This window comes from Sprattus sprattus (genome assembly GCF_963457725.1).
Source record: "Sprattus sprattus genome assembly, chromosome: 7".
NCBI lineage: Eukaryota > Metazoa > Chordata > Actinopteri > Clupeiformes > Clupeidae > Sprattus > Sprattus sprattus.
In genome coordinates, this window is record NC_137926.1 from 29028166 (window position 1) to 29052553 (window position 24388).

Below are 24388 nucleotides of genomic sequence, written 5' to 3' on the forward strand. Positions count from 1 at the left end.
CAGGAGAAATGTATTTAAATATAAACCTGTCTCTGTATGAAATGTGTTTTATTTACCTTACTAACCCTAGGAATAAACACGTGATCAAAATATGCTTTCCAAGGAAACAGCTGTTCTGCTAACTGATCCCTCCTTTGATGCGTGCAATCTGCCCAGTTGTCATCTCCCGCTGCTGGTACAAGCAGTTAGGCTTCCCTTTGCAGTGCTCTAGCTAGTGTGTAATGTGTGTGAAATGTTTTGCCAGACATGATCCATGCCAATATTGTGTAACAACATGCCATAAAGAAAGCACTGACTTCCTACGGGCTGTATTGTAATGTGTCATCTGACCTGCCCGAGCATCTGAAACCGATTTTTTAACAGGCCAAATCAAATGTTCGCTCAATCACAGACCTGGCGCTTAACAACGCAATATTCAATTGCCATTGCTGCTGAGTCGTTGGAATAATTTATGGCGTGATAAACCACAGGCGTAACGGATAGCCATTGTCTTCTAACAGCCATCCATCCAATGGCACAACGGCCTGAAAGGCTGCAAGAACACCTGAAAATGAAATGAAAATGAAAAAGTTGTGTAGAGCCAGGATAGTGGGCGTACACATGAGTAACCTTACAATTTGCCCATGAACCAAGGCACTGCTAAAATATATTCCATAACCTGTGGACATTGACATTAATGTCAGTACAAGAAAGTTCAAAAGTTAACAACAGCATTTTCCTTACTTGCTTTTCCAATTAGCAAGAATTTTTTACATATCTTGAGGCTATTTTTATAAATTTGTTTAAGGCGGAACACAGTTATTTCCTACAAATTGAATGTGCTATATGGTGATATAGGGCTTCAGAGCAATGGTTATCAGTTAATCAGGACTTAATCGATTATATCCTTTGTGTAATATGCATGTTTGTACAGTAAATGCACTTGGAACATGAAGGAGGTTGTCTTAAAATGAGAGTTTGTCGTTTGTGCTTTTTTAGAAAGTTTCAAGTAAATGGTATTGGTTTGAAGGAATTCATTTATACACTGAACTCCCACATCTGTGCACGGACCCACCCATGTCTGCGCTTAGCTCTTGCTCATGTTATCAAATGACCAAAATGATTTTGCCAAGCTACCAAATTAGCTTAGGTCATACACTGCAGACTTTGTGTGTTGCCAGCTGCGTTTATCAATCAATGAAATTACGGCCCAATGTGAGGATTCTTTCAATGCATGACCCATACGATTTGTGTTGAAGAAAAATTGTGTGATCACTATTTTGGATATACACCAGTGTTTAACCTCTTCGTCTTTTCCTCTCTGTCTTGTTGTGCAGATGTGGATGAATGTCAAACAGGGAGGACTACATGTGCCAATGACACAGTCTGCTTTAATCTGGATGGTGGATACGACTGTAGATGCCCTCATGGTCACAACTGTTCTGGCGATTGTATCCATGACAGCAAAGTCAAGCACAGTGGCCAGATCTGGATGCTGGAGAATGACAGGTGTTCCGTCTGTTCGTGCCAGGTGAGCGGAGGACCAACTGTGGATTGTACTGCAGTGACGCTTGTTACTGTGCATCTGATATTGGTGTAGGGGTACTTAAGGGTGTCACACAAACTTTGAAATGGAAATGCCCTGCCATGTGAAGGCATTTCTATTTTAGGTAGTGAGGTCTCACACATTGATGAAGGGTAGTCACAAATTGTCTTTTCTCGATTGTTCGCCCATATGATCCATAAGGGAAGTCACATCTGTTCAGTTTCATTAATGTTGAGTCTGATCACGTTTTGCAATCAAGTATTTAATTACTGTAAAAATGATTTCTTGTGTCTTAAAGAAAAGGAAAAAAGATGAGTCCCAGTTATTGAATTATCAAGCGTCCAATTATTCATGTCATTATTGAAGACAGAAGGGAAAAAGTAATTTCCAATTAGGTGGCTCACTTTAATTGATTCAAATCCAGGGGGCAACTGCCACTCAAAATTAGTACCATTGAGCGGTTGGGTGAATAGAAGCATAAACATGTAATTGGCTGTTAGTGAGAAATGCGTTCCGCTCTCTGGAAGGATCACAATGTTTTTCAGGCAGTCGAATGGTCAAGGTCAAGAGGGTTACAGTGCTGAATCTTGTGGAAGTGTTGTAGGCAAGCTGTGCCCAAGGGTAAAAGCAGTAGGCTAATGATAGAGTGAGTGGTGTGGAGCACAGCAGGGCTTGAGAGACCTGTGATTGTGGATGTGGATGTCTCTATGGATCAAAAAGCCCGTGGAGCGGTAGTTTGTGGCAGGATATACTGACATGCAGGCACAAATGCATCACCTTAAGAGGGAAGGTTTGGTTGGTGGAGGGCTGCAGTAATAAAACAATCTTTGTCCTTGTTAAATTAACGATTTACGACGCCTTCTATTTCTATTGATGCTTTTTTGCACTCTTTCTACTCCATTTGCAGGACCATTGCCAATGGTGTTTTGTTGTTAATAGTGCATTTAATATTATACAGTCTTTTGTGTTGGCATTTGAATGAAATCTTAGCCCCTAATTTCTAGCTAGTGTTAACGTGTACAATAGAGTAATGACCTGTTAAAACCTCAGCAATGTTAACCTTTGTTAATAGAGCCCTTAGGAATAAACTTCACCTAACAAAAGTCATCTTCTCTCTCTCCCTCCCTCCCTTCCTCCCTCCCTCTCTTCCCTTGTGGCTGTGTGTAGAGTGGTAAGGTGATGTGCCGGAGGATGGTGTGTGACTGTGAGAACCCTACGGTGGACCTCTTCTGCTGCCCGGAGTGTGACCCACGGCTGAGCAGCCAGTGTCTGCACCAGAACGGCCTACTGACCTACGGCAGCGGAGACACCTGGGTGGAGAACTGCCAGCAGTGTCAGTGCCTGGTGAGGGACACACGCCACGTCACGCCACGTCACACTGTCTTGACCTGACACTTACTGACTAATTGGAATTCACACTGTATTTGACCTTTGGGCTTTCATTTTTACATACTGCAATACAACATTGTCTTCTTTGGTGCAGAAGTGCTGTGTGAAAATGGCGACAACAATGTGAAAGAAAAATGAGGTAGAATATATGTAGCTGCTAGAACCGATTGGCTTTTTTTTCCTTTATGTAAGAGTGGAAGTATTTTTGGAAAGGCTTTTCATTTCGTCTTGTCACAATACCTGTGTAACTGCTATAGAAATGAAAGGGAAAAGGGGTTTCTTAAGGGCGTCATCTCTTTCTGTATCTCCTCCTATCATCCACCTTTTGAATGTCTTCCCTCCCCTGCTGTGTTCCCGAGCACAAATGAACCCCTTACACGACTCTCACACTGACAATACCAGGCGGCTTTCTGTCCTCAGAAAAGAGCTCAGGGATGTAAGCCCAGCGCCAGCCATATGTTTATTAAATGCAAATGTCAGGCTTGGCATTGTCACAGTGGGTAGGAACACTCTGAGTACTTACCTTTTTTTTGTGTGTAAATTCCCCCCTCGCACAAATCATCTTGACCGTGCCCCGTGCCAGCACCCCTCTCTGTGCCGTGTGGTGTGTGAGTGAGGTGTGCCTTTGTTCTGCCCCACTAACCAGATCAAATAGCCTGCCGACACCAAGCCCTTGGATTAGCATATGAATGCAGATAGGCAAAGATTGGTTGCGGCAGGATGTCACTTTGGAAGGGGCATGGATTGTACCCAAGCCGTAAACTAATGTGCAAGAGAGAAGACTTAAACAGAGAGAAAGAGAGAGAGAGATGGTGAGAGAATGAAAAAAGAGAGATGAAAGTGGAGTTAGAGTGGGCAGTGCCAGTTGAAACACTGCCTGCCCGTGGAAGCACCCCAGACACTGGGCAACGGCATTAAATCAACAGACGAACCTGAAAGAGCACAGAAGGAGTGGAGAGAAAAGTGTCAAAAGGAAAGTGGGTTGTGGGAGAGGAGAGAAGGACCATCAGAGAGGATGGAGGAGAGCAAAGGACGAGCAAGGTATAGAGGAGGGGAGATGAAAGCGAAATGTGTGTGTGTGTGTGTGTGTGTGTGTGTGTGTGTGTGTGTGTGAGTGTGTGTGTGTGTGTGTGTGTGTGTGTGTGTGTGTGTGTGTGTGTGTGTGTGAGTGTGTGTGTGTGTGTGTGTGTGTGTGTGTGTGTGTGTGTGTGTGTGTGAGCAGGTCCTGGGCTTCTGTTTAAGCACCGGTTCTGAGACGGGTTTGCGAAGCTCAGAGAGAGATCAGTCCCAGATAAGTGCTGTCCCAAAGGTGCTTCAGTCAGTACAGGGCTAAATTTGGACTCATTCAGAAGAACGAAACGCTCTTGCTAACAGTCAGAGTTGTGAACTAAAGTGTGTGTAATTTGATGTCTTGTCACTTGGGAATGCTGGAGATCTATGAAAAAGAGTATATTTCAAATGTTCTCAAAACGTAAACTTCTAGTGGTCTGGTCTTTCTGCCCTATCAGTAATTAATGGGTCATGTAAGTCAAGAGTATAATAGCTCGTTCCCTTAAGAAACCAAATATAACGTATTCCACAAATGTGGTCATGAAATGTGTTGTGAAGTCTATGTGAATTGTAGCTTGTGTTGAGAAATAGAACCCTGTATATGGGAGACCAAGGTCAGCTGGCATGAGGTGGCCAAAACCCTAAAAGAGACCACACTGAAATGATTGGTTACGATGTTCCCTTGCCAGTAGCACTCATAAACCAAATGTCACCCAATAAATGTGGTCATCCTTGAGCAACCTAGTCCGGCAATGCGCAGATAAAAAAATAGTTAAATAAATAAATAGAATGAAAATAAAGCATAGCAGATGTCTGGCCTGCTACATGTTTTGCCCAGTGTAATGCAATTTCACTCGTGGTAGTGCAGTTTGGGTTTTGTCGTCCAAAGAATTAAATCATTTGTTGTCACAAAGTATTGCTGTAGGTCTCATTGCACAGTTGAGGAGAGCAAACATGCCCCAGTTCTGCCTTGCCTTCGGATTCACACGGCATTACCACTAATGCTCTTGTTTAACATCTAAATACCACTTCAGAGGTGAAATGCTAAATACAGCTTCCTAAAAAGCATTAATGTCATAGTAATACAAATACAGAGAAAACAATCCTGAATTACACATCACCTTTAGTTTCATTTTATGTATGAATTTGCCAAGGTGGAATATAGCAGTTAAGACATATGAATAGCATCCGGGGGCATTATGACTATGACCATTTCTGTAACACTTTCTATGAACCCAGTATTCATAAAGCATCAAAAAAACATTCTAAATGTTTTCGTAATGCATCATAACAACTACCATAAGTCTAGTAATGAGTAGTAAATAAGTAGTAATGACTGCACTCATAAGGCATGACAGTGGTGTAATAAAAGCCCTTACAGCTTGAGGTACCACATCTATTATGATGGAAGCTTCTATGGAGTCACATATGGGTCCAGAAAGAAATTTGGTGAAGAAATTGTTGACAAAAAGCAAAAAGTCAAAGAAGCATTATTATGCATTCTGATACTTCAAGCTGTAAGGGCTTATACCATTAGATTGAAACACATGGTTATGCCCTCAGTCTCACTGATCAGTGTCACCTGATATTTGAAGTTTTAGTAGATGATGTCTGAACATTCAATTCATAGTACAGGTGAACATGTGTAAAGTCTTTCTGCAGTCAGAAATGTATCTTCAAATATCAAACTATTCTTTCTCCTGCGTTATTAGTTTCGGACTATTCGTTTTAAAGCTTAGGCACTGGCTTCCAGTCCAGTCAAGGATACAATTTAAAATACTGCTCATGGTTTTTAAGGCTCTCCATGGTCTGGCCCCCAGCTACATGGCTGATATCATTCATCCCCATGTAGCCCCCAGGTCCCTCAGATCCTGCAGCCAAGGTTTCCTCCATGTCCCACGGTCCCGGCTTAAGCAAAAAGGTGACCGTGCCTTTTCTGTTGCCGGCCCTCAGCTGTGGAACCAACTGCCACTTGACATTAGAAATGCCCCTTCAACCACACTTTTTAAATCCAGGCTCAAAACGCACCTTTTTACATTGGCCTTCCCTGTGTTCTAATTGTCTCACCCTGTTATGTCTGTAATTAAGTGTTGTCTGTTGATTTATTCCATTTTATTTTGTTTATTCTATTTTATTTTGTTTATTCCATTTTATCTTGTCTTATTTTATTATTCTTTCAATATCTAATTAGGGATGTCACGATAACCGATGCTTACGATACCTTTCGGTACTAAAATAACAAAACACAGACGATAACCATTTTTTTGAAGCACCGTAGGTACCGTGAGCGCCGGTACCAGCTGTTAATCGGTGCTGTGCTTCTTCTGAAACTGACGGGGGCAGTATACGCTTCGGTGTTCCAGTCGAAGTTTTGACATGTTTTTCACACACATATCTGCCATTTACTATTGTAGACGATTAAACTAGTGGAGGTGGCCAGGTGTGAAGTGTTGCCAGACTGGAAATGGCATATCGTATCATAGGCTCATTTTGGAGGATAATTATCATATCTGGCAACACGGGGAAGGCGGTCGACCAATGAGAGCTCACGCGCAAAAAGGTGGAACGTAACGGAGATACCCTTTCCAAAAGACGTAATATTAGTTTGTGAAACACCCAGAGAAACACAAATATCCTACGAGGCTAAATCCCGGACGTTTTTGGAATCCCTGCCGGACGCATTTTTTAGGTCTCGAAAAGAGGACATGAACGGGTAAAACAGGACGTCTAGTCACCCTACTTTTGAACATTATTCAAACGATGCTACCGTGTTCTTCAGACCAAGGGAGATAGTACTTTCAATTTAGCAAAGCACCTGAAAGACAGTCATCTGTATTTGTTTAAAGAACTCAAGGATAGTTCTGATTCATACTAACAACATCCAAATAATGCAGTTTTTCAGTTTTTTAAATCTGTCATACCGAAATACATGTTACATGATGTTTAAAATGATGGGCACGTGTGTTACAATGGCTTATGTTATGTACGTAGTTTAGGTAAGCTATGCTGTAGTTTTAACGTTAGCCTATAGCCTTCCTTGGTTAGAAGGAGATAGAGAGCGAAAGAGAGCATGTATCTTGCAAGTATCATGACTAAACTAGGGAAATTCACAGAATGTCCTAGTTTAATATAGTTAGACATAAATATGCAATTGGTTTGATAACACGATTACCCAATTTTTTTTTTCGATGCCATAGACTCAGAGTAGCCGATGTTTAAGACGATTTGCGAGTGACAGTTGGAATTTCGCCGCGACCACACTGAACATTTAGATTTATTTTGTATTAAATACGACCTTTAAGAAGCTCAAAACTCATGTTCATCTTGTTAGCTGAATGGCTGCACTGTTATATCCACGGTTTTGTTTTGCACTGTTGTTGTTTTTGCACAGCACCTTTTGAAAAGATGTCTGGAATGTGTCTGGGGTCACTAGTTGTTGCACTTTAACCATTAATTGCACTTTATTATGTTGTGCTATGCTATATTGCACATGTTTTGTATGTCTTATGACATTTTGCTGTTTTGACATATTTTAATAAAAAAGTTCATGTTTCAAGTTAAAGTACATAGAATCTTGGAAATCTTTTTTTTTTTTTTTACCGAGAATCGTGTTATTTTACTAGTATTGGTACCGACTACTGAATTTTTGGTGTCGTGACACCCCTATATCTAATGCACTATGTACAGCACTTTGGTCAGTGCAAGCTGCGTTTAAATGTGCTCTAAAAATAAACTTTACCTACTTACTTACTTTACTTAGCATAGCTAGATCAGGTCACAGAGTATGTTCAGCGGTACACATGCAAATTAATCACACGATGGCTGTTTCTTAGCTGAACTCTGTTGTGTGTTCGTGTATTCGGATACTGTGTCATGCCTTCTAGATAGTGCTATAGGGCATTTGTAATGAGTATCGGGAGATCAGTGCATCTCAGCCTGGCCCTGCTCTGCTGTGAATAATGAAGATCCTTCTGCATAATGAGCTGAGCTTCCATTTTGTGTGAACACTTAATTCTGCTGTAGTCCCACAAGGGAGCTGTCACTCAAATGTTTACACTCAACATTAATGCAGGCAGTGTGCATTAATGCACTCCCCGTACTGTATGGTGTACTCTGCAGCTATAAAGAAAATAATGTATGGCTTTCCTAGTCTTGTGTAATGCTTGAGGCCATTACAATATTTTGACAGTGTCAAAACGTGTCTACAGGATTGCACATGTGTTTATGTGAGTCCACAGTTTCCGTGTGCTCTTGAGGTGTAAAGTACTAAGGATTGCAGAATGAAAATGTTAGCAGAAGTAGGTCATGCTGAACTAAATCATAGCTTAGCCAAGATCTATCAAGTTGGCCAAAATATATGACCTGCATTCAGAAGGCTTATTGGAATAGTAGAGAAAAATCCAATAAAGCTTTCTCGGGCAAAAGTTTTTCATGATTTATGGAGTATGTAGACCAAGGGGCCATTGGGTAGACTGCTGGGAAATGCAGTAAAGCATAGCTGTTTGGTATATATGGCAGTAGTTCATTGCTGTCTTTACAGATTAATGTAGAAGATTCTCTGCAAGGTTTTGGTGACATCTGGATGCATGATACTGCTACTCAATTACATTTTTTTTTAGCCTCTGCAGTGAATTACGTCCAGACCAGTTTTATTAAACATGAAGGATTGCAACTGGAACTTTGCACATAAAGCAATTACACTGATTGACACAGTTTATATTTCATTGTATAATATTGATAAATTAATGCTTGACATAGTAGTTCACTATCTTTCACAGGAAGAAAGGGTCTTTTCTTTATCATCTAAAATAATGTAATTCATTTTATTTCATTAGAACCTGAGCATGGAATATTGTGCAGTAACGAAGTAGAAAGTTATAGAGAAGTTCCTTTGTGTGTCTGTTTCATCAAGGTGAAGTTCCTAAGTCAGGGTTCTTTTTTGTGTGTCTGTTTCAACAAGGTGAAGTTCCTAAGTCAGGGTTCTTTTTTGTGTTTTCTGTTTCAGCAAGGTGAGGTGGACTGCTGGCCCCTCTCCTGTCCTTCTGTGGACTGTGAGTTTACCGTAGTTCCTGAGGGCGAGTGCTGCCAACGTTGCGTCACTGATCCGTGCCAGGCAGACACTATCCGCAACGATATCACCAAGACGTGCACAGATGAACATAGCATCACTCGCTTCAGCGGCTCCTCCTGGGTCAAGCATGGCACCGAATGCACACTCTGCCAGTGCAAGGTGAGAATGATTTGGGTTAAAGCTTGTATTCTCTCTTAGGGACATTCCTGGTACCATGGGTTTAAATGTGCTGACAGAAACACTAATGTGTGACTGTAGTGGAGTGGGTACAATTGCTAACCTTAGTAGACTGATGTGGTAATCGTGTATTAGATTAATATAAGCTCTGGGACCAGGAGCAAGGTAAGGTCATTTAAAACCATTCTTCCCTCTATCTTGTGAGACTTTGAGGACGTACACATAATAGCATGCGGTTTAATTAAGCATTAAGGTTCGAGAGGCAGTACTGTATCGTCAATAATGTACTTGTTGGAGGGAGTTGTTAGGCCCGACGCGCAGTACTGCGCAGTACTGCGCAGTACTGCCTTGTAGACACCAAACGTTGTGTATCGCATTTCAGTAGCCAAGAGAAAATAGTCCCCCTTTGTGTGGCTGTTGCTATGCAACAGACAAATAGCATTGGGATCTTCACGTCTGTTAGCCTAGCACAAAAGCTACGTGTGTTTCAATGGAGTTTTGGTCTAGCGTTAGCAGTCACCTACAAATAATATTCGAGGCTTTCAGTAAAGACTTACAATACTCTCAACATTCGTGTAGCACAGAAACAACTAACCGAGTCAATGTAGACGTATAAAAAGTCGTGTAGATAGCTTAATTCACATGAAACATTCCCCACTACATTCCCCACAACACGCCGCCATCTTGGTTAGAAATTTCTTTTTGAGTGCGCACTGATATGGAACGCTCAGGTAGATGAAAACAGGTCGTACAGTTACTATATCGTTGATTAAGGCACACCCCGGAACTAACTCTCAGAATGGGGGATTCCATCTACCCGTGTTATAATTCCATCTACCCGTGTTATAATTCCATCTACCTGTGTTATAATTTTGAATAATTCAAAGGTATAGATCTTCCTGACACTCTCCTTATCTACTGTCTTTTCAGAATGGACACGTCTGTTGTTCAGTGGATCCTATGTGCCTTTAGTGGCTCCAAGGCACTGAAGGCATTTGTACAGTCTAGTCCATGTAGAAGAAACTTGCATTTCACTCTCTCCCTCCCTTCCTCCAAACTTTAAATTATACCAAATTTCAAATGTGTATTATACCAAATGGCTGACAAAAGAACCACCTCTACTCATCTCTGCAGCTGAGGGGGACTGTGCATTGAAGATTACAAACTCATTGGAAAACATCATTCTGTAAAATATTATATACAGGCATGACTGTACTAAGTGTAGAAAAATGTTTGTTCTGGTTTTAGTTCTTTTAAAGTCCGAAAAAGGCTTATAGCCATCCTAGATAGTGCATTTCAGTGTAGTTCTCATTTAACACATAATGGTGTCTTCTATAGTAAGTGGTCCCATATCACTTTTTTTGCTATTGATTTATTACTTTTTCAAATTTTCAGTTTAACTTATAATATGGCTTGTTATTGTGTGATGGTGAAATAAAGTATTTCCATTTCCATTGATCTTGGATTTGTCTTTTTACTTACTTTATGTCCAAACAGTGCCCTGTTTCACAGTGGGCCTAACTCCCAACTGGCTGTTATTGACTCTCACGTTACTTAACTTCTTCTTCTTCATCCACAGACATAATACTTTTGAGACCATAACAAATCCCACAAGCTTTAGAAATGCCCTTACCTTCTTCCTCAGACTTGCGGTTAAAAAACAGAGGTGAGTGAGAGGTTGCTGTCAAAACACATGCGTGACTGCGCGTGAGGTTTCCATCTGAGCAGTCAACGTCTATTAGGAGCACAGTCATCCTCCTGACTGACCTTTCCATTCATTATTCATTCATGCGCTTGGCTTGCTGCGCAGAGTCCCCTTTGCCAGCATGGGTCTCAGACTCGCAACACCACACCTGCCTTGAATTGTCACCAGCACAGCGCTGCCGTGCTTTCCTCAGGGCACGGAGACCTGCGGCGAGAATTATAACCACTTCTGCTGGGGTTGTTGTTTTTTTTGTTGCATTGTTTTTGTTTTGTTGACCCTGCTTTGACCTCTTTTTAGTTTGTAAGCTCTCAGTCACATGAGGCACATTTCCAGGGCAAAACAGCATATTGCTAGATCTACAAGCTGGGAGAAACAATCCTGTTGTCCTGTAGGATTTTTAAGAAGTACAAAGATCTTGAGAAGTTTGAGAGAACTTGGCCCTGGAGCTAGAGCCAATAACTGTCAGGGTTCTGCTCACCACTTGTCTCACTCTACCAACCAGTCAAGACCTGTATAAATTCAGTGCTCATTTCTTTTTCTCATTTTAACTTTTCTCACTGAAAGTTGCATTGATGGAGCCCTACTACCCAATGCTTTCAAACACATGAATATTGGATGACTATTGAAGAGCATTCCGTGCCAGTGTAGTGAGGTACTGTACTGTACCGACATTCTCTCAAAGAGCTGCACTGTGTCCTCAGTTATATTCAAAATTACTATTTTACCTTAGCAGTATAATCGGAGGTCTTTGAGAAGGCATGGCTGTGCAGCTGTTCCTACTATTGTTCTTATTTTAAGTGAAACACTTTCAGGCATTCAGGCCTGTGATGAGCTTTCATCAAACTACAACATTAGGTAAAAGGTACGATATTATTCCTATAATGTGACAAATGTTTTCAGCAACCTGGTAATCTTGAGCTCTCTGTGATACAATCCTGTCTGAATATTTCGTTTGTATCTAAAGATTTCAAACTTCTGTATTTAGTCATATTGGGTAGTATCAATTATCCTTTTTAATTTTGTTCACACTGTTCAAAACAGAAGGTCCAGTGACAGACTTGGAATTTCTCTAGTCTATTTAAAACAGAACATTACAACAAAGACGGAGAATATGACTGCTGTTTAAGTCATTTTGGGCTGTGTTTTGGTATTTTAGGATTTGCTTGGACAGGAATGCAGTGATATGCAATGATACTAATTTTATCTTCGTGTCAACAGCGCGTGTTACCAAGCCGCTTAAGTGTCTGCAAAGTCACTTCCTGTCATCAGTGTTGTGTCAGGTACACAGTGATATGATCTGACTCTTCCCTCACACTGGTTGAAAAAAAATCTACATGATGGCACCTTGGTAATTCTAGGACAGGGAGAATCTCACAGGCCAGTCAAATCACATATTTCGTTAAGATGAACTGTACAAGGGAATAAGCAACTGCTATAGAAATCAAGGATGTGATCTTCGGGTTCTCTCAACTCACATGCCACGGTGTGGTAAAAACAAGGCAGAAGTTAAAAGATGCATTCTCCACTCTTGGTTCTCATGAGCTGAATGTGCTGATCAGGCTGATTCTGAAGATTAACTGCTGGTTGCCAAGGATTGTGCCCAAAACACTAAAGCCTCAGCACCAGCACTTGATCAGGAATTCATTTATGGATGTATTGAGTCCTGAAGAATTAGCACTTCACAGTCAAACCAGGCTTACTGTGTGATGGGCTGACGTGTGCCTTCCGTTGTTCACGGTTAGTGTTGCCAAAAAAACACAGGAGGGAACTGAGCAATAGAAATGGAATCATCAGATGCCTTTTGAGAAAAAAACTAATTACGTTTTTTTCCTCAAGATATGATCTTCTAATATTTTATCCAAACTAATTCTGGTGTTCAAGGACAATTCTGGTGTTTCCTGGCAAGTAATTATTTTTCCTTGTACACATGGGTATGATGTAACATCACCATGGGAAACTGCTCCTAGAAACATACATTTCTGGCTAGGACACCATGTGGCTTTGCTTGGTCTACCGACACCCTGCTGATGGTGGCTATCTGCCAGTGGCACAAAAGGAGAGGAACAGCAGGGAGAGCGCTTGTCCAGCTGGCTCTTAAATGTCCAATTTTCGGTTGGAGAGATGGACCTTAGGCAACAGATGTCCTGACCTACAGGGAGCCCCTAAACCTGGCTCTCTTTAGCAACTAATACAATAATAAACAAAGCTCTTGCATCAGAAGTGATTTATAACAGTATTTATAATCCACCAGCAGGATTATAAATGAACAAAGGTGATGATTGGTTTGGTTTAGCTTTATACTGGACACTAATTCATACATCCATGTATAAAACCATTACTGAGAGGAGAATTTAAAATATATTTCCCCATGTGTACCTGACCATGGTGTGAACTGTAATCCAAAACTGACACCTCTTATCGCACAAGACAGGTTTCAACTGGGCCTTTTGACAGCATCCTTCAGTCAAACACTTTTTTACAGATATGGTGAAACTTACATTTTTCTATTATCCAAAATGCAGCATTGTCTTTTTTTTCTTATACCAGCTTAATTTTGAACCATGTACTTCAAACTGCAATTAAATAGTCCAGAGAAAAAAATAGGCTACATTCTGTAGTGTGTTTGAAACAGAAAAAAGAACTAGAATAGAAAAAGAATATGACTGCTATGAAAGATATTTTGGATTGTGTATACTTGACAGAACAGGATACAATATTAATTTGATCTAAATCTCAACTACCAAGCTTGCTTAAGTGTCTGCAGTGTAATTTCCTGTCAACCATGTTGTGTACAGTGATATCATCTGACTTCACCCTCGCTCTGGCTGAAAACAAATGTGTCTGGGTAATTTTAGGGAGACAGCGAGATTGAAGGTAACCAAGGCAAGTCTCTCAGTTGTCTCAGTTGTTAGATCTTTCAGTCAAATGACTTGCTCCACCCTGGGATTTGTCCACACTGTCCTGTCACACTCTTATAAGAGTGTCAGGGACAGAGGAGTGATGCAGAGTACAACACCTCCCTCTCATCCTTTTCCCAATGAACGCCATGTATGGTTGAGTCTCTGAGGAAAACTGAAGGATTGATTAAGAGCTGTCATACTATATGAGCTGACTCCGAAATGGCAGCACATCATCTTTTTGGATGGCAGGGAATTAAAACACTCATGCACAAGGAATTAAGAACATAATTGAGCCACATTAAGCTGCTAATTAGAAGCAAATGACATAGAAGAAATATTTCTGCAAACTCCATTTCAATTCTATTTCATTTGAAATGTCAGCATGAATGCGGTAATGGCACAACCTGAGAAGGTTACAGAACCAAAGGGCGTCCATATGATGTGAACACAAGGGCACATGCAAACATTTCGTTGGCACTTAACACTAAAGATATGCTGTTGTGAAAAACAAATATGAGTCAAAGATTTCATTAAAGTTTTACAAAAAATACGACAAATGACATTCCATCTCCCTGATATTTTGTAACTACACAACCCACCTGCGGTCCATGTCTCACAGTGCAGCACTAGTCATAGGCACAACATGGGCTTCACACCGCATCCACCTCCAGAATTACTTGCCCCAACCACTACCCCGGTACCTCAGAAAACTAAATTAGGGTCTCATCCCACCCTTCAAGGACAAACACACTTCAGGCAATCTTAGCCAGTATATCTTCTCTACATAAAAGAGCTAAGTTCACTAAGGACATATATAAAGGGAAGGCATGCTTATTAATGTAGACACAATGAAATCTCAATTTTTCATGAACTGTTAATTAGGATTTGAAATGGCTGGATACATGTTAAACAGATGTTACAGTATACAGACACGGGGGATTCTATATAATCTTTACCCAATCCCATATTATATGTGGTATAGTATTCAGACTTCTTTTGTAACTTCGTTTAACATTCAAAGTTCATTCTCTTCTCAAGGAGCCTAATTGGGTCGGCAGCTGGATATGGTAGCCCCCAAAGGAGTTGCTTGGCAACAAGGTCTCTGACGATTGTGTTTGAAATGTAAACCAAAGTTGCAATGCCTGTGATATTTAAGTCATTTTGTCACACACATACAAACAAACACACACACGAAAACATTCCTAAAAATCACACATGGTCTTAAAAAAAACATATTGGCATGAAGCAAAATGTAATTTATTGGTAGCTGTATTTGACAAGTGTGTCACTGACAACTGTTACACAAGTGTGTTTAAAAAGTATGACCTCTCCTTAGAAAACAAAGTCAAACAATGCTAAGGATCGGTCAGGCAGCATTCCTGTACTAACACCAACATGAATACAGCGGAACTGCCATCACATTCATTTTGAATTGCAGCACTGTTACACACACATTACATTAACACCCAACAAAACACAAATACTGTGTTTCATGTAATATATGCATAGTGACAATGGCTTTGAAGTGAGAATGAAAACAGGAAAGAAAAAATACCTCCCACAAACTGAATTGCAACTGAATTGAAAATCTCATATACAGGTCATGATTTGGCAATTGCATCAACTAGTTTGAATACACTAATAAACAAATAAAGATACTTAAATCATAGGCTATGTATTCATCACACAAATCCCAATACATATTTAAACCTGTGTTCAAAATAGATGATGAACTAATTGTATCACAGGTTAATAAAAACATAGCATGAGACACACTTCAGTATCCTGCACCATGAACCTACTGAAGTGTCTAGCAATGGTCTGTCTTGATGATCTGTCTGTCTCTAAAGGCAATGATCCGTCTTAATTCATACTGATGCGCAATCTATTACGTTGTAAGTAAAGTAATGAAGTGTGGGATCATCTTATGAATGATAAACCTAAAAAAAATCCCATTGAAACCTGGCATGCAGCATTTTCTAAAAAACATCCTCTAGGTCAGGGGTCTTCAACAGGGGGTCCGCGACCCCCAGGGGGTCCGCGGAGGTACTGCAGGGGGGTCGCGAAATCTTTGGTTGATAAGATAATTTTTTTAATATTTAAAAAAAAAAAAAAAAAAAAAAAAAAATTCAACAATTTTTTTTTTCCGCAAATTTAAATGTCTTCCTTATCAGAATTGTATTTATTCCCTTTACATTTACATTAACATAAATCCAACATATTTTAGCGAACGTATAAATTGATCAAGAAGACGTTATCTTTCAGTCCAATCGACACATTCAGCTACCCACAAGAGCCCTCTCAAGCTGGGCACCGGTTCACTCACAGCACCTTTCATGCACAGGCACTAGCCAATCAGATCGCGTTTCTGCCCAAGTCTAAAGAGCGCGAAAATCAAAGATAAAAGATGGCGGACCAAACTCCATAACTGGTCTTGTTTGTACCTATAAATTGTTAGTTTGACATTTTTTTGCTTAGATTTTAAAAAAAAAATAAAATAAAGAGAAATAGACACTGTACAAGGTCAAAAAACGTAAATTGTAACTGAAAAATAAGTGAGGATTTGCGAGGTGTGTGAGCCTCCTAGCTAATGTAAGCATGCTACTACCTACAATCTTAACAACTTGCTAGCGGTGTGATTGGTTTGTTGACCTGTCAATCTCACTATAACATCTATGTTGTCAACACAACTCCATGCGCCAGACTCCTCCTCCGTCATCCGTTGGATCGTGTCAGTCAGGAGTTATTGAAAAGAAGATACATCTCACTAATGTGGGAGGATGTGTGCCATCGACACAATAGCAGGGTAGCTATGTTTATTTGGCGCTAGGCCCAGTATATTATAAACAAAATTTTATGCAATTTATAAAGTAGGGGGTCCCTGCTCATCTTGCCATCAGTTTGGGGGTCCCTGGCCTGAAAAACGTTGAAGACCCCTGCTCTAGGTACAGAGAAAACTGCCAACAGTGACTATGTACACAGTACAGAACTTCAGCAGGCAAACACCCTCTTTGTTTAACACAGTGCCACAAATTTAACAACACACGTGAACAGTTTAAAACATTGAGACACACACTGAGTAGTGTTTTTTTTTTTTTTTTTTTTACTTCAACCAACTAGTTCTAGGAATCCAAATATTAATTCAGACACAACATTTAGCATTCAATCTAAGTGATATCATAAATGGAAAAAAAAAACTTACAAAAAAAGTAATAAACAATGCATAAATAAATTAATAGATGATGTGATCTCTGGGGGAAGAAAAACCTGAAACAAATAATTTAGCTATGATGCAACAATACAGAGAATAAATTAGCTCAATGGTTGATAAAAAGGTGAAAAGCAGTCACAATATATTTGCTTAGTAGCGTATTGGAGCAGTCCCCTTCATTTACAGAGAATGCAGCTTTCTGGAAACATCCAACAGGTGAAAGAATTTTTTGAACAGACCCAAAACCCGCTGTAATATAATACATGTATCTGCTCCACGAAGACACAGGTAGAAAGAAATATTAAAAGACTAAAAAAGGTAAAAGACATCGTACACACAAACACACAGCCACAGCCCCTCTCCCCCACAGAAAACAATTATTAATTTGATAAAGGGTTCATTAGGTTTCAGAGAGTAAGATTGTTATGTCTTTCAGTGTTTTTTTTGCGATATATTGTTATTCTCTTAACTGATTCAAGAATATAAGACTATACTCAGCCAATTATTTTGTTAATACCTGAAGGGTTGACCTTTTTCTGGATGTACTTCACAAAGTACACACACACACACACACACACTCACACATAAACACATTCATCAAAACAGCTTCATCTATTGACAAATGAAGGCTGCAAAATTTAAACAGACCTATGACCAGATACAGAACACATAAATGAAAATGCTCTTTTCATGAGAAATGGATATGACTCAGTAATGAAAACATAGACTTTCGGTTCACCAGAGATTTTCATAGTTCCTGCCACAAATCATGTTTAAGAACATCTGAAAATGGTACCCTCCAATACTAATTGTGGGACTGGGATGCTTTTGATACATAAACAATAAATACTTTAAAGAGGGAACTTAGATATTGATAAGTAAGACTTTTTAAAAGAACCCTTTTAGTAGTGTTTTTTTCTGAATGGAAAAGCAGTAATGCATTTTATAGTGTAGAATAACTGTTCTAGAGACATATAAGTACATACATCTTTGGATGGGGCCATTTCCCAGGCTGATAAAGAACAAACATTGCAGGATATGCACTGGATATGGTTAGAGTTTCTCCTTAACCAATACGAGACCACTGAACCTCAAGCATGATCTTCATGTAATTATGGATAATTAAAGGCACCCAGTGCAACTTTCGAGGCTTAAAAATAAACATTCAATTTCTAGTCTTTTTTACGTGTAGTAAGTTTCAATAACTCCATACCATTACATAGCGACATTCAAGGAGCAAAGATGAGACGTCGTTGTGTGGTGAGAACTGATAGAAAATCGTAAACAACAACAATCGCCGCCATTTTGTTCCCAAATCTTTATTTATTGGTGCCACCAATAAATAAAGCAGGATTCCAGTCAATGGAAAAATGGCCTCTCCCCACCGGCGATTGTTGTTGTTTACGATTTTCTATCAGTTCTCACCACACTACGACGTCTCATCTTTGCTCCTTGAATGTCGATATGTAATGGTATGGAGTTATTGAAACGTACTACGTGTAAAAAAGACAAGAAATTGAATGTTTATTTTTCGAGTCTCAAGCCTATAAAGTTGCACTGGGTGCCTTTAAGACCATAGATGGACAATCCTTGGTACTTAAAAGCATAGTGTTTTACTCCTTCACACAATAGGTGCAATGCATCACATGAAGGTTACTGATTATAGTGACTTATTTAGTTTAATCTTTGAGAAGGCTTATGCATAATCACTGTGTAAAGCAAACCTTACATGCGTCAAGTAATATGCCGCTTTTCAAAGAACACTAGGGAATTGAATATTGTTAACATGTACAGTGTTCTCAACATTATAATATAGCTTGGTTTACTCCCCATCCTTGTACATAATTGAAACACTGAACATATTAATACCACATGATGTTAGATACACATGAATCATCAGTGTCCCCAAATGCCACTGGCAATCCATGCAGGTGAGAAGCAAATATCCAAAAAATTCTCAATGAGTGATATGGTGAAGAACCAATTTACATGAGAGATCATAAGACATATTGTGAAACAACATCACCCAACACAGGACAACACTGCCCACTGGTTGGCATATTACGACTCAAGGCACACCTTTTGCTGAAATAGTTCACACCTACAATAAAATAACCATGACCTTTTTGCCATGCACTTTGAGTATAAATATGTATTGACCTTGTAGGCACCAAAATATTCTTGTAAAAAAGGTATGCCGACTTACAAAATGTAAATGTAAAGCACCTTTGAAACCACTTCTTCAGAGAGAGAGACCATGGAATTGTTTTTTTTTATACACTTGGCGCCATATACAATGATTCTTTTTTTTCAAGGTGTAGAGTACAAAATGTTTTTTTTTCCGAGTTATAGAAAACAAAAATAACACAAACACTCAGGGTTTTCGGGGTGCTGAAAGACACCTTCAGTCGAGGAGGGAGACGCATCAGTGCCCCCAGAGACTCAACTCAGGTCTTTGTTCCTTTTGTGGAGGAACTCAGTGGGGGATAAGATCTCCAGTGACTGCCCTGGCAAACAGGCTGTGCCAAGGCAGAGAAAAAGAGGCTAGCAAAAGAGCCACAGAAAGAAACTGTAGACCCTGCCTATGGATGCCACTTAGTCTTTTTGACTTCCGGGCTGCCACCGCCTCCCACAGCCAGACAGGGCCAGGGTAAGGTCAAGGTGACGGTTTGCTGACATCTGAAGCAGCCAGCTCCTCCTCCTCCGGAGCGGCGCTATCCACCACAATGTCGGGGTGGGTCTCCTGCGGCTCATTGGAGCACGGCGAGATGGAATTGTTGTAAGAGCCGAAATGGCGGGTATCCACCGAAAGTAGCATGGGCGTGCCGCTCCGCTTGAACGACTCGCCCATGGACATGTGCACCTCCTCAGGGGTGACGCCCAGGTCGGAGGGCGACTTCCTCTTGATACGCTCGTATATCTTGTCCGGGTTCTCCGGGAAGGTCTCGCTGTCCTGGAAGCGGCCCAGCAGCCAGATGAAGAAGCCGAAGAGAACAAAGGCGGCTAGGCTGGGGACGAAGGCCAAGCACTTGACGTCCAGGCTGGCGCCCACAAAGCGGCTGTGCAGGAACATGTCTCTGGTGACGTAGGTGAGGTTGGTGCTGGGGTTGATGTTGCTCGAGCGCCACGCGTAGGTCAGCGTGCTGCGGTTGAAGTCGCTCAGCGTTTCTGGTTCCTCCACCGTGAAGATCTTCTCCCCTGGGCCCACGTACTGGCCATACTCATAGGGCATGTAGAAGATCTGGTTCTTCCACATGTTCAGATCCAGAATCAGAACCATGAAGATGATCCCATAATTAAACCATTTGCCTGACAGAGAAACGAAAAGAGAGAAGATTCAAAAGAGCGATTCAATCTTATGAAAAGATTCTTTAACAACCCATATGTTAGGATCTAAAACAGTAGTATTAACTAATACACAAACCAACGGCAATGTTCGTTTCATATTTAAAAAGCAATGGGTCCATGTCAGTGTCCATGACTGACATATAAAGGATAGTCATTAAAAAGCCTTTCGTTGACAGACAATTCCCATGATACACTCTGTTTCTGTGAGTATAATCAGTCACTTTGACAACTGCAAAGCAGGACGTGAGCAGGCATTACTCAAACGGAACGGCTGGATAACAGCCGGCACACAAAGCTCTAAAACTGCAATCAATTTCTCCAGTAATAAACCAGGAGGCTCTATGTAGAAATGGAAAATGAGGTCTTCCTGTATCTTTTAATGAACTTCATATTCAAAGCACTCACGTACTCCTATTCCCATAATGCTCAGTGTCTGCACAAAGCATTGGGGTTAACAGCCCGGTGCAAATTGCTGAATGGGTGAGCTATTTAACGCTTTACTTGGGGAACAGTGAGATTCCTATGGGGACTCAAACCAGGCAAGAGGAATGCAATAAGGACAGAGACGAATGCTGTAATGGGAGCGTACTCCTATAAGAGCGTTTCGCTTTCAATACGAAAAAGACGTGTCAGCCTAATCAAAAATATAATCATTAAGGAGATAATGTTTATTCACATATTCAACGAAAAGGCCCTCTAGTCGTGCACGTGCATTCACTTGATAGCCATGGGAATCCCTATTTATCCCATTCAAATCCCTCGTCAGTGTGAGGTTTTATTACTTTCAATATTAGGTGTTGTATCAAAAAATAGCCTCATAACAAAGACAGTGCAACAATATTATCGTTAATGATAGGGCCACAGCCTTGAACTCATCCAGATGTACCTGTTATGTGGATGTGATACTCCTCCTTGAAAAGTGACTTGCAAACAGGAAGCCTCACTTTGACATGAGTGGTGGGCATCCCTGGAAGGTTCATGTCCAGGTCACCCATAAAATGGGGAAATTCCCAGTCCTAGAAACAAAGGCAAGTCGTTTATTTACAGCGGCACTTATGAACTCAATGGCTGTGGTTTCATATGAACACAACAACGGCGTTAGAAGAATGAAAGCAATGACCGACAGGCCTAGATGCCCATCGCCTGTCTGCCATCAGCTTGGTAAGATCTGTTTTACATGCAATCAAAAACTGTGTTTTCAGTTAGGTGATCGGAGTACATTTGCCATTTTCCAATGTCTTTCCAGCATATGCGTGTTGTGTGAGTATAATCTCAATCAAATCTGCACATCAAAATATGGGTTTATACAGGTATTTCAGTTATTGTTGCTGCATTGTGTTGTACATCAGTTTACTTTGTTTCTGCAACAAACAACTTTGCTGAAAGCACCAACACCACCAATGGTAGTTCAAAATGGTCTGAAACTATTGAACTGGTACAGATGGACCTTACTGTGCCATTGTGTCTGACATTCGGCAGATCAAAGGCAGGGATGTGTACAGCTCACAGGTCCTGAGGCTCTGTGAACTAGGCCTTCCTCATGTCACAAGACATCAGCCCAGAAAGCACCAGCAGTCACAGAACCAGCATCCCCCCCCCCCCCCACACCCACCCCCACCCCAGCCCAGCCCCCACCATCCAGTCTTCAGAGATTTTCTGAGGGTTTTGGAAGAAAACTTGCTGCAACATTAATAATGCATCACAAGGATACGGCAGCTAGCGAGAGTTAAGTTCTGCTCATGAAATGAAGACAAAAAACAAAGCTGACATTTCTACTTCTTGCGCATTCTCAGGGTTGACACAGCTAAATAAAAAACAAAGCAAAATGTTCCTGCTTTCTCCACACCTCCGCTGGGCTGATTGCCCGGCCTATCTATTCAGTTACCAGGTAGAAGTATCAAAGCCAAAGTGTGAGCAGCCATTGACAGCTGAGAAGAGGCTGCTCCAGTCGAATGCCGATTACGGAAGCCTCGTCCAACTTGATAGGCACAACGTTTACTCAGTAACACTTCCTCAGGCCTAAATTGTGAGCCACTGGATAAAAGATGCAATAAAACCAAAGGGGCCAATGACAAACAACATCCACGGCATCCAGTCTTTGCGTTGAACATCCTCTTACCCAAGCACTGGGGTTAGAGGCAGAAAACTGAACATGTAAACACTGGCAGAGCACCAACCCACATTGAGAGGCTTCACATGAGCAGTTCCTTTAAATCCCCCTGACAACACAACAGCTGGTGGGGCATCCACAGCTGGCTGAGTCGCCAGCAACTTAATTGGGCCTTGAATAAAATATCTGCGCCTCTGACAAAGAGAGGAGAAATTAACCGTCACACAGAGGCAGGCACAGATGAAGGTGAGTGGAGCCATTTTGAATCCAGAAGCCTGTTGAGGTTTTTTTTTCTCCTCAGTGACTGAAATGAAGTGTGTGCCTGCCGAGGGGTTGTGTCCATGTCATTAAAGCCTGGGGTAATGGAAATCATAAATAATGCTCATGAACACCTTTATAGGAGACGGCCATCAAAGCCGGAGTTTCCCTGCGCAACTTATAGATTGTGCAGTACATGACTGGGCGACTGATACTAGGGTACAGCATTGTTAAGCAAAGCTGTGTAAATGAGGATGCCATAAATGTCGTAAATAAGGTGAAGACACAGAGATCAATAATTCTTCTTCTTGGTCCAGCTCTGAAGGGTATAAAAATGATACTGGACCAAAAACAATCAAATGTGTGAGAGACAGCCTAAATTGTAAATCGTGTAAGAGCACATGCTTGCATTAATCACAGTGTGTTTCTGTGATGAGGTTTGGATATTGATTTATTACTTAAATTAAATCTGAGAGGGCTCAAAGGTGCACTTTAAGTGGTTCAATGGTAATTAACAGAAGGGGGCTTCCAGAGGCAACCAATTTTTCCAGCCACCACAGCAACTAACTAAAACAACCAAACCTCTTCAATCAAACATGATCTATGTCACTTTGTTAATTACTCCACAATTGGGCAACAGTAAAAATTCTAAATTAATTAAGTCATCAAGCCACTATGCACAAGAGAATTTGAGTGCATCTATTAGAGTGAATCTATTTGTCATCATCTGTTAACAAACTAGGAACCCGAGTCCAGACATTAGCCAACACCCAGTACTGCGAATACAAGCTTGTAGTATGTATAGTATAATGTTGAGTAAAGTGTAATGTTGAGTGAAAAATAAATGCTTATATGTGTGAAGAGTGGTTCTTGCTTTACCATCCAAGTCAGCACAACTTCACTTGTATTATATATATAACCTCAGGGTTTGTGGCATATGTGGAGGATGAACATATACAGCTCAGAAAGTAAATACAAATATTAAAACCCTATGTCCAATTGCCCTGCTGGAAAAGAGCACTGGAGAGAGCATGAGCAAAAATAATCTGCCTACGTCGAGTTCTCTCTGAAGTGCCTCAGTGACTGTAGGGGAGGAGAGTGAGATAGAGAGAGAGAGAACAGGACAGAGAAAGAGAGAGAGCAAGAGAGAGAGAGAGAGAGAGAAAAGGAGAGAGAGAGAGAAAGAACAGGAGAGAGAGCGGGAGAGAAACGGAGAGAGAGAGAACAGAAGGGAGATAGAGAGAACAGGAGAGCGAGAGAGAGAACAGGAGAGGTAGAGAGAGAGAGAGAGAGAGAGAAAGAGAACAGGAGAGAGAGCGGGAGAGAAGTGAAGAGAGAGAAAGAGAGAGAGAGAGCAGTAGAGAGAGAACAGTAGAGAGAGCGGGAGCCAGCTAATGGAAAAGGAGGCAGACAAAAGGGACGGAGGCAGAGCGAGGCAGTGGAAGAGGGAAAAGAGGGGCAGGTTTTAATTGGCCACCGGGGAGAGAGGGGGCCCTCACCTGCATGACAATGAGCAGGTCAAAGACCAGGATGAAGGAGGCCAGGAAGGCGCGCGAGACCTCATCGCTGGGCAGGAAGCCGCGGTTCAGGTGGTCCCAGCTGATCCAGTCCGTGCTGATGACCACCACCACCACCGACGTCAGG

General features: G+C 41.1%; 2 protein-coding genes across 4 annotated transcripts in view; one reads left to right on the plus strand and one right to left on the minus strand.

The window, feature by feature from the left end:
• Positions 1 to 10528, plus strand: part of nell2a (neural EGFL like 2a) — a 70606-nt gene extending 60078 nt beyond the window's left edge. The window contains exons 17-20 of the mRNA XM_080842390.1: positions 1317 to 1510; positions 2693 to 2869; positions 8970 to 9194; positions 10143 to 10528. Of these exons, the coding sequence (XP_080698516.1) occupies positions 1317 to 1510; positions 2693 to 2869; positions 8970 to 9194; positions 10143 to 10184 (638 nt within the window). The 3' untranslated portion in view covers positions 10185 to 10528. The remainder of the gene's footprint in view (positions 1 to 1316; positions 1511 to 2692; positions 2870 to 8969; positions 9195 to 10142) is intronic.
• Positions 10529 to 18560: 8032 nt separating this feature from the next.
• Positions 18561 to 24388, minus strand: part of tmem117 (transmembrane protein 117) — a 36568-nt gene continuing 30740 nt past the window's right edge. For all 3 annotated transcript variants that reach the window (XM_080842261.1, XM_080842260.1, XM_080842262.1), the window contains 3 exons: positions 24244 to 24388; positions 21263 to 21392; positions 18561 to 20337 (listed from right to left, as the gene is read on the minus strand). The exon at positions 24244 to 24388 is cut by the window's right edge and continues 15 nt beyond it. In XM_080842261.1, coding sequence (XP_080698387.1) covers positions 19685 to 20337; positions 21263 to 21392; positions 24244 to 24388 — 928 coding nt within the window. In that variant the 3' untranslated portion in view covers positions 18561 to 19684. The remainder of the gene's footprint in view (positions 20338 to 21262; positions 21393 to 24243) is intronic.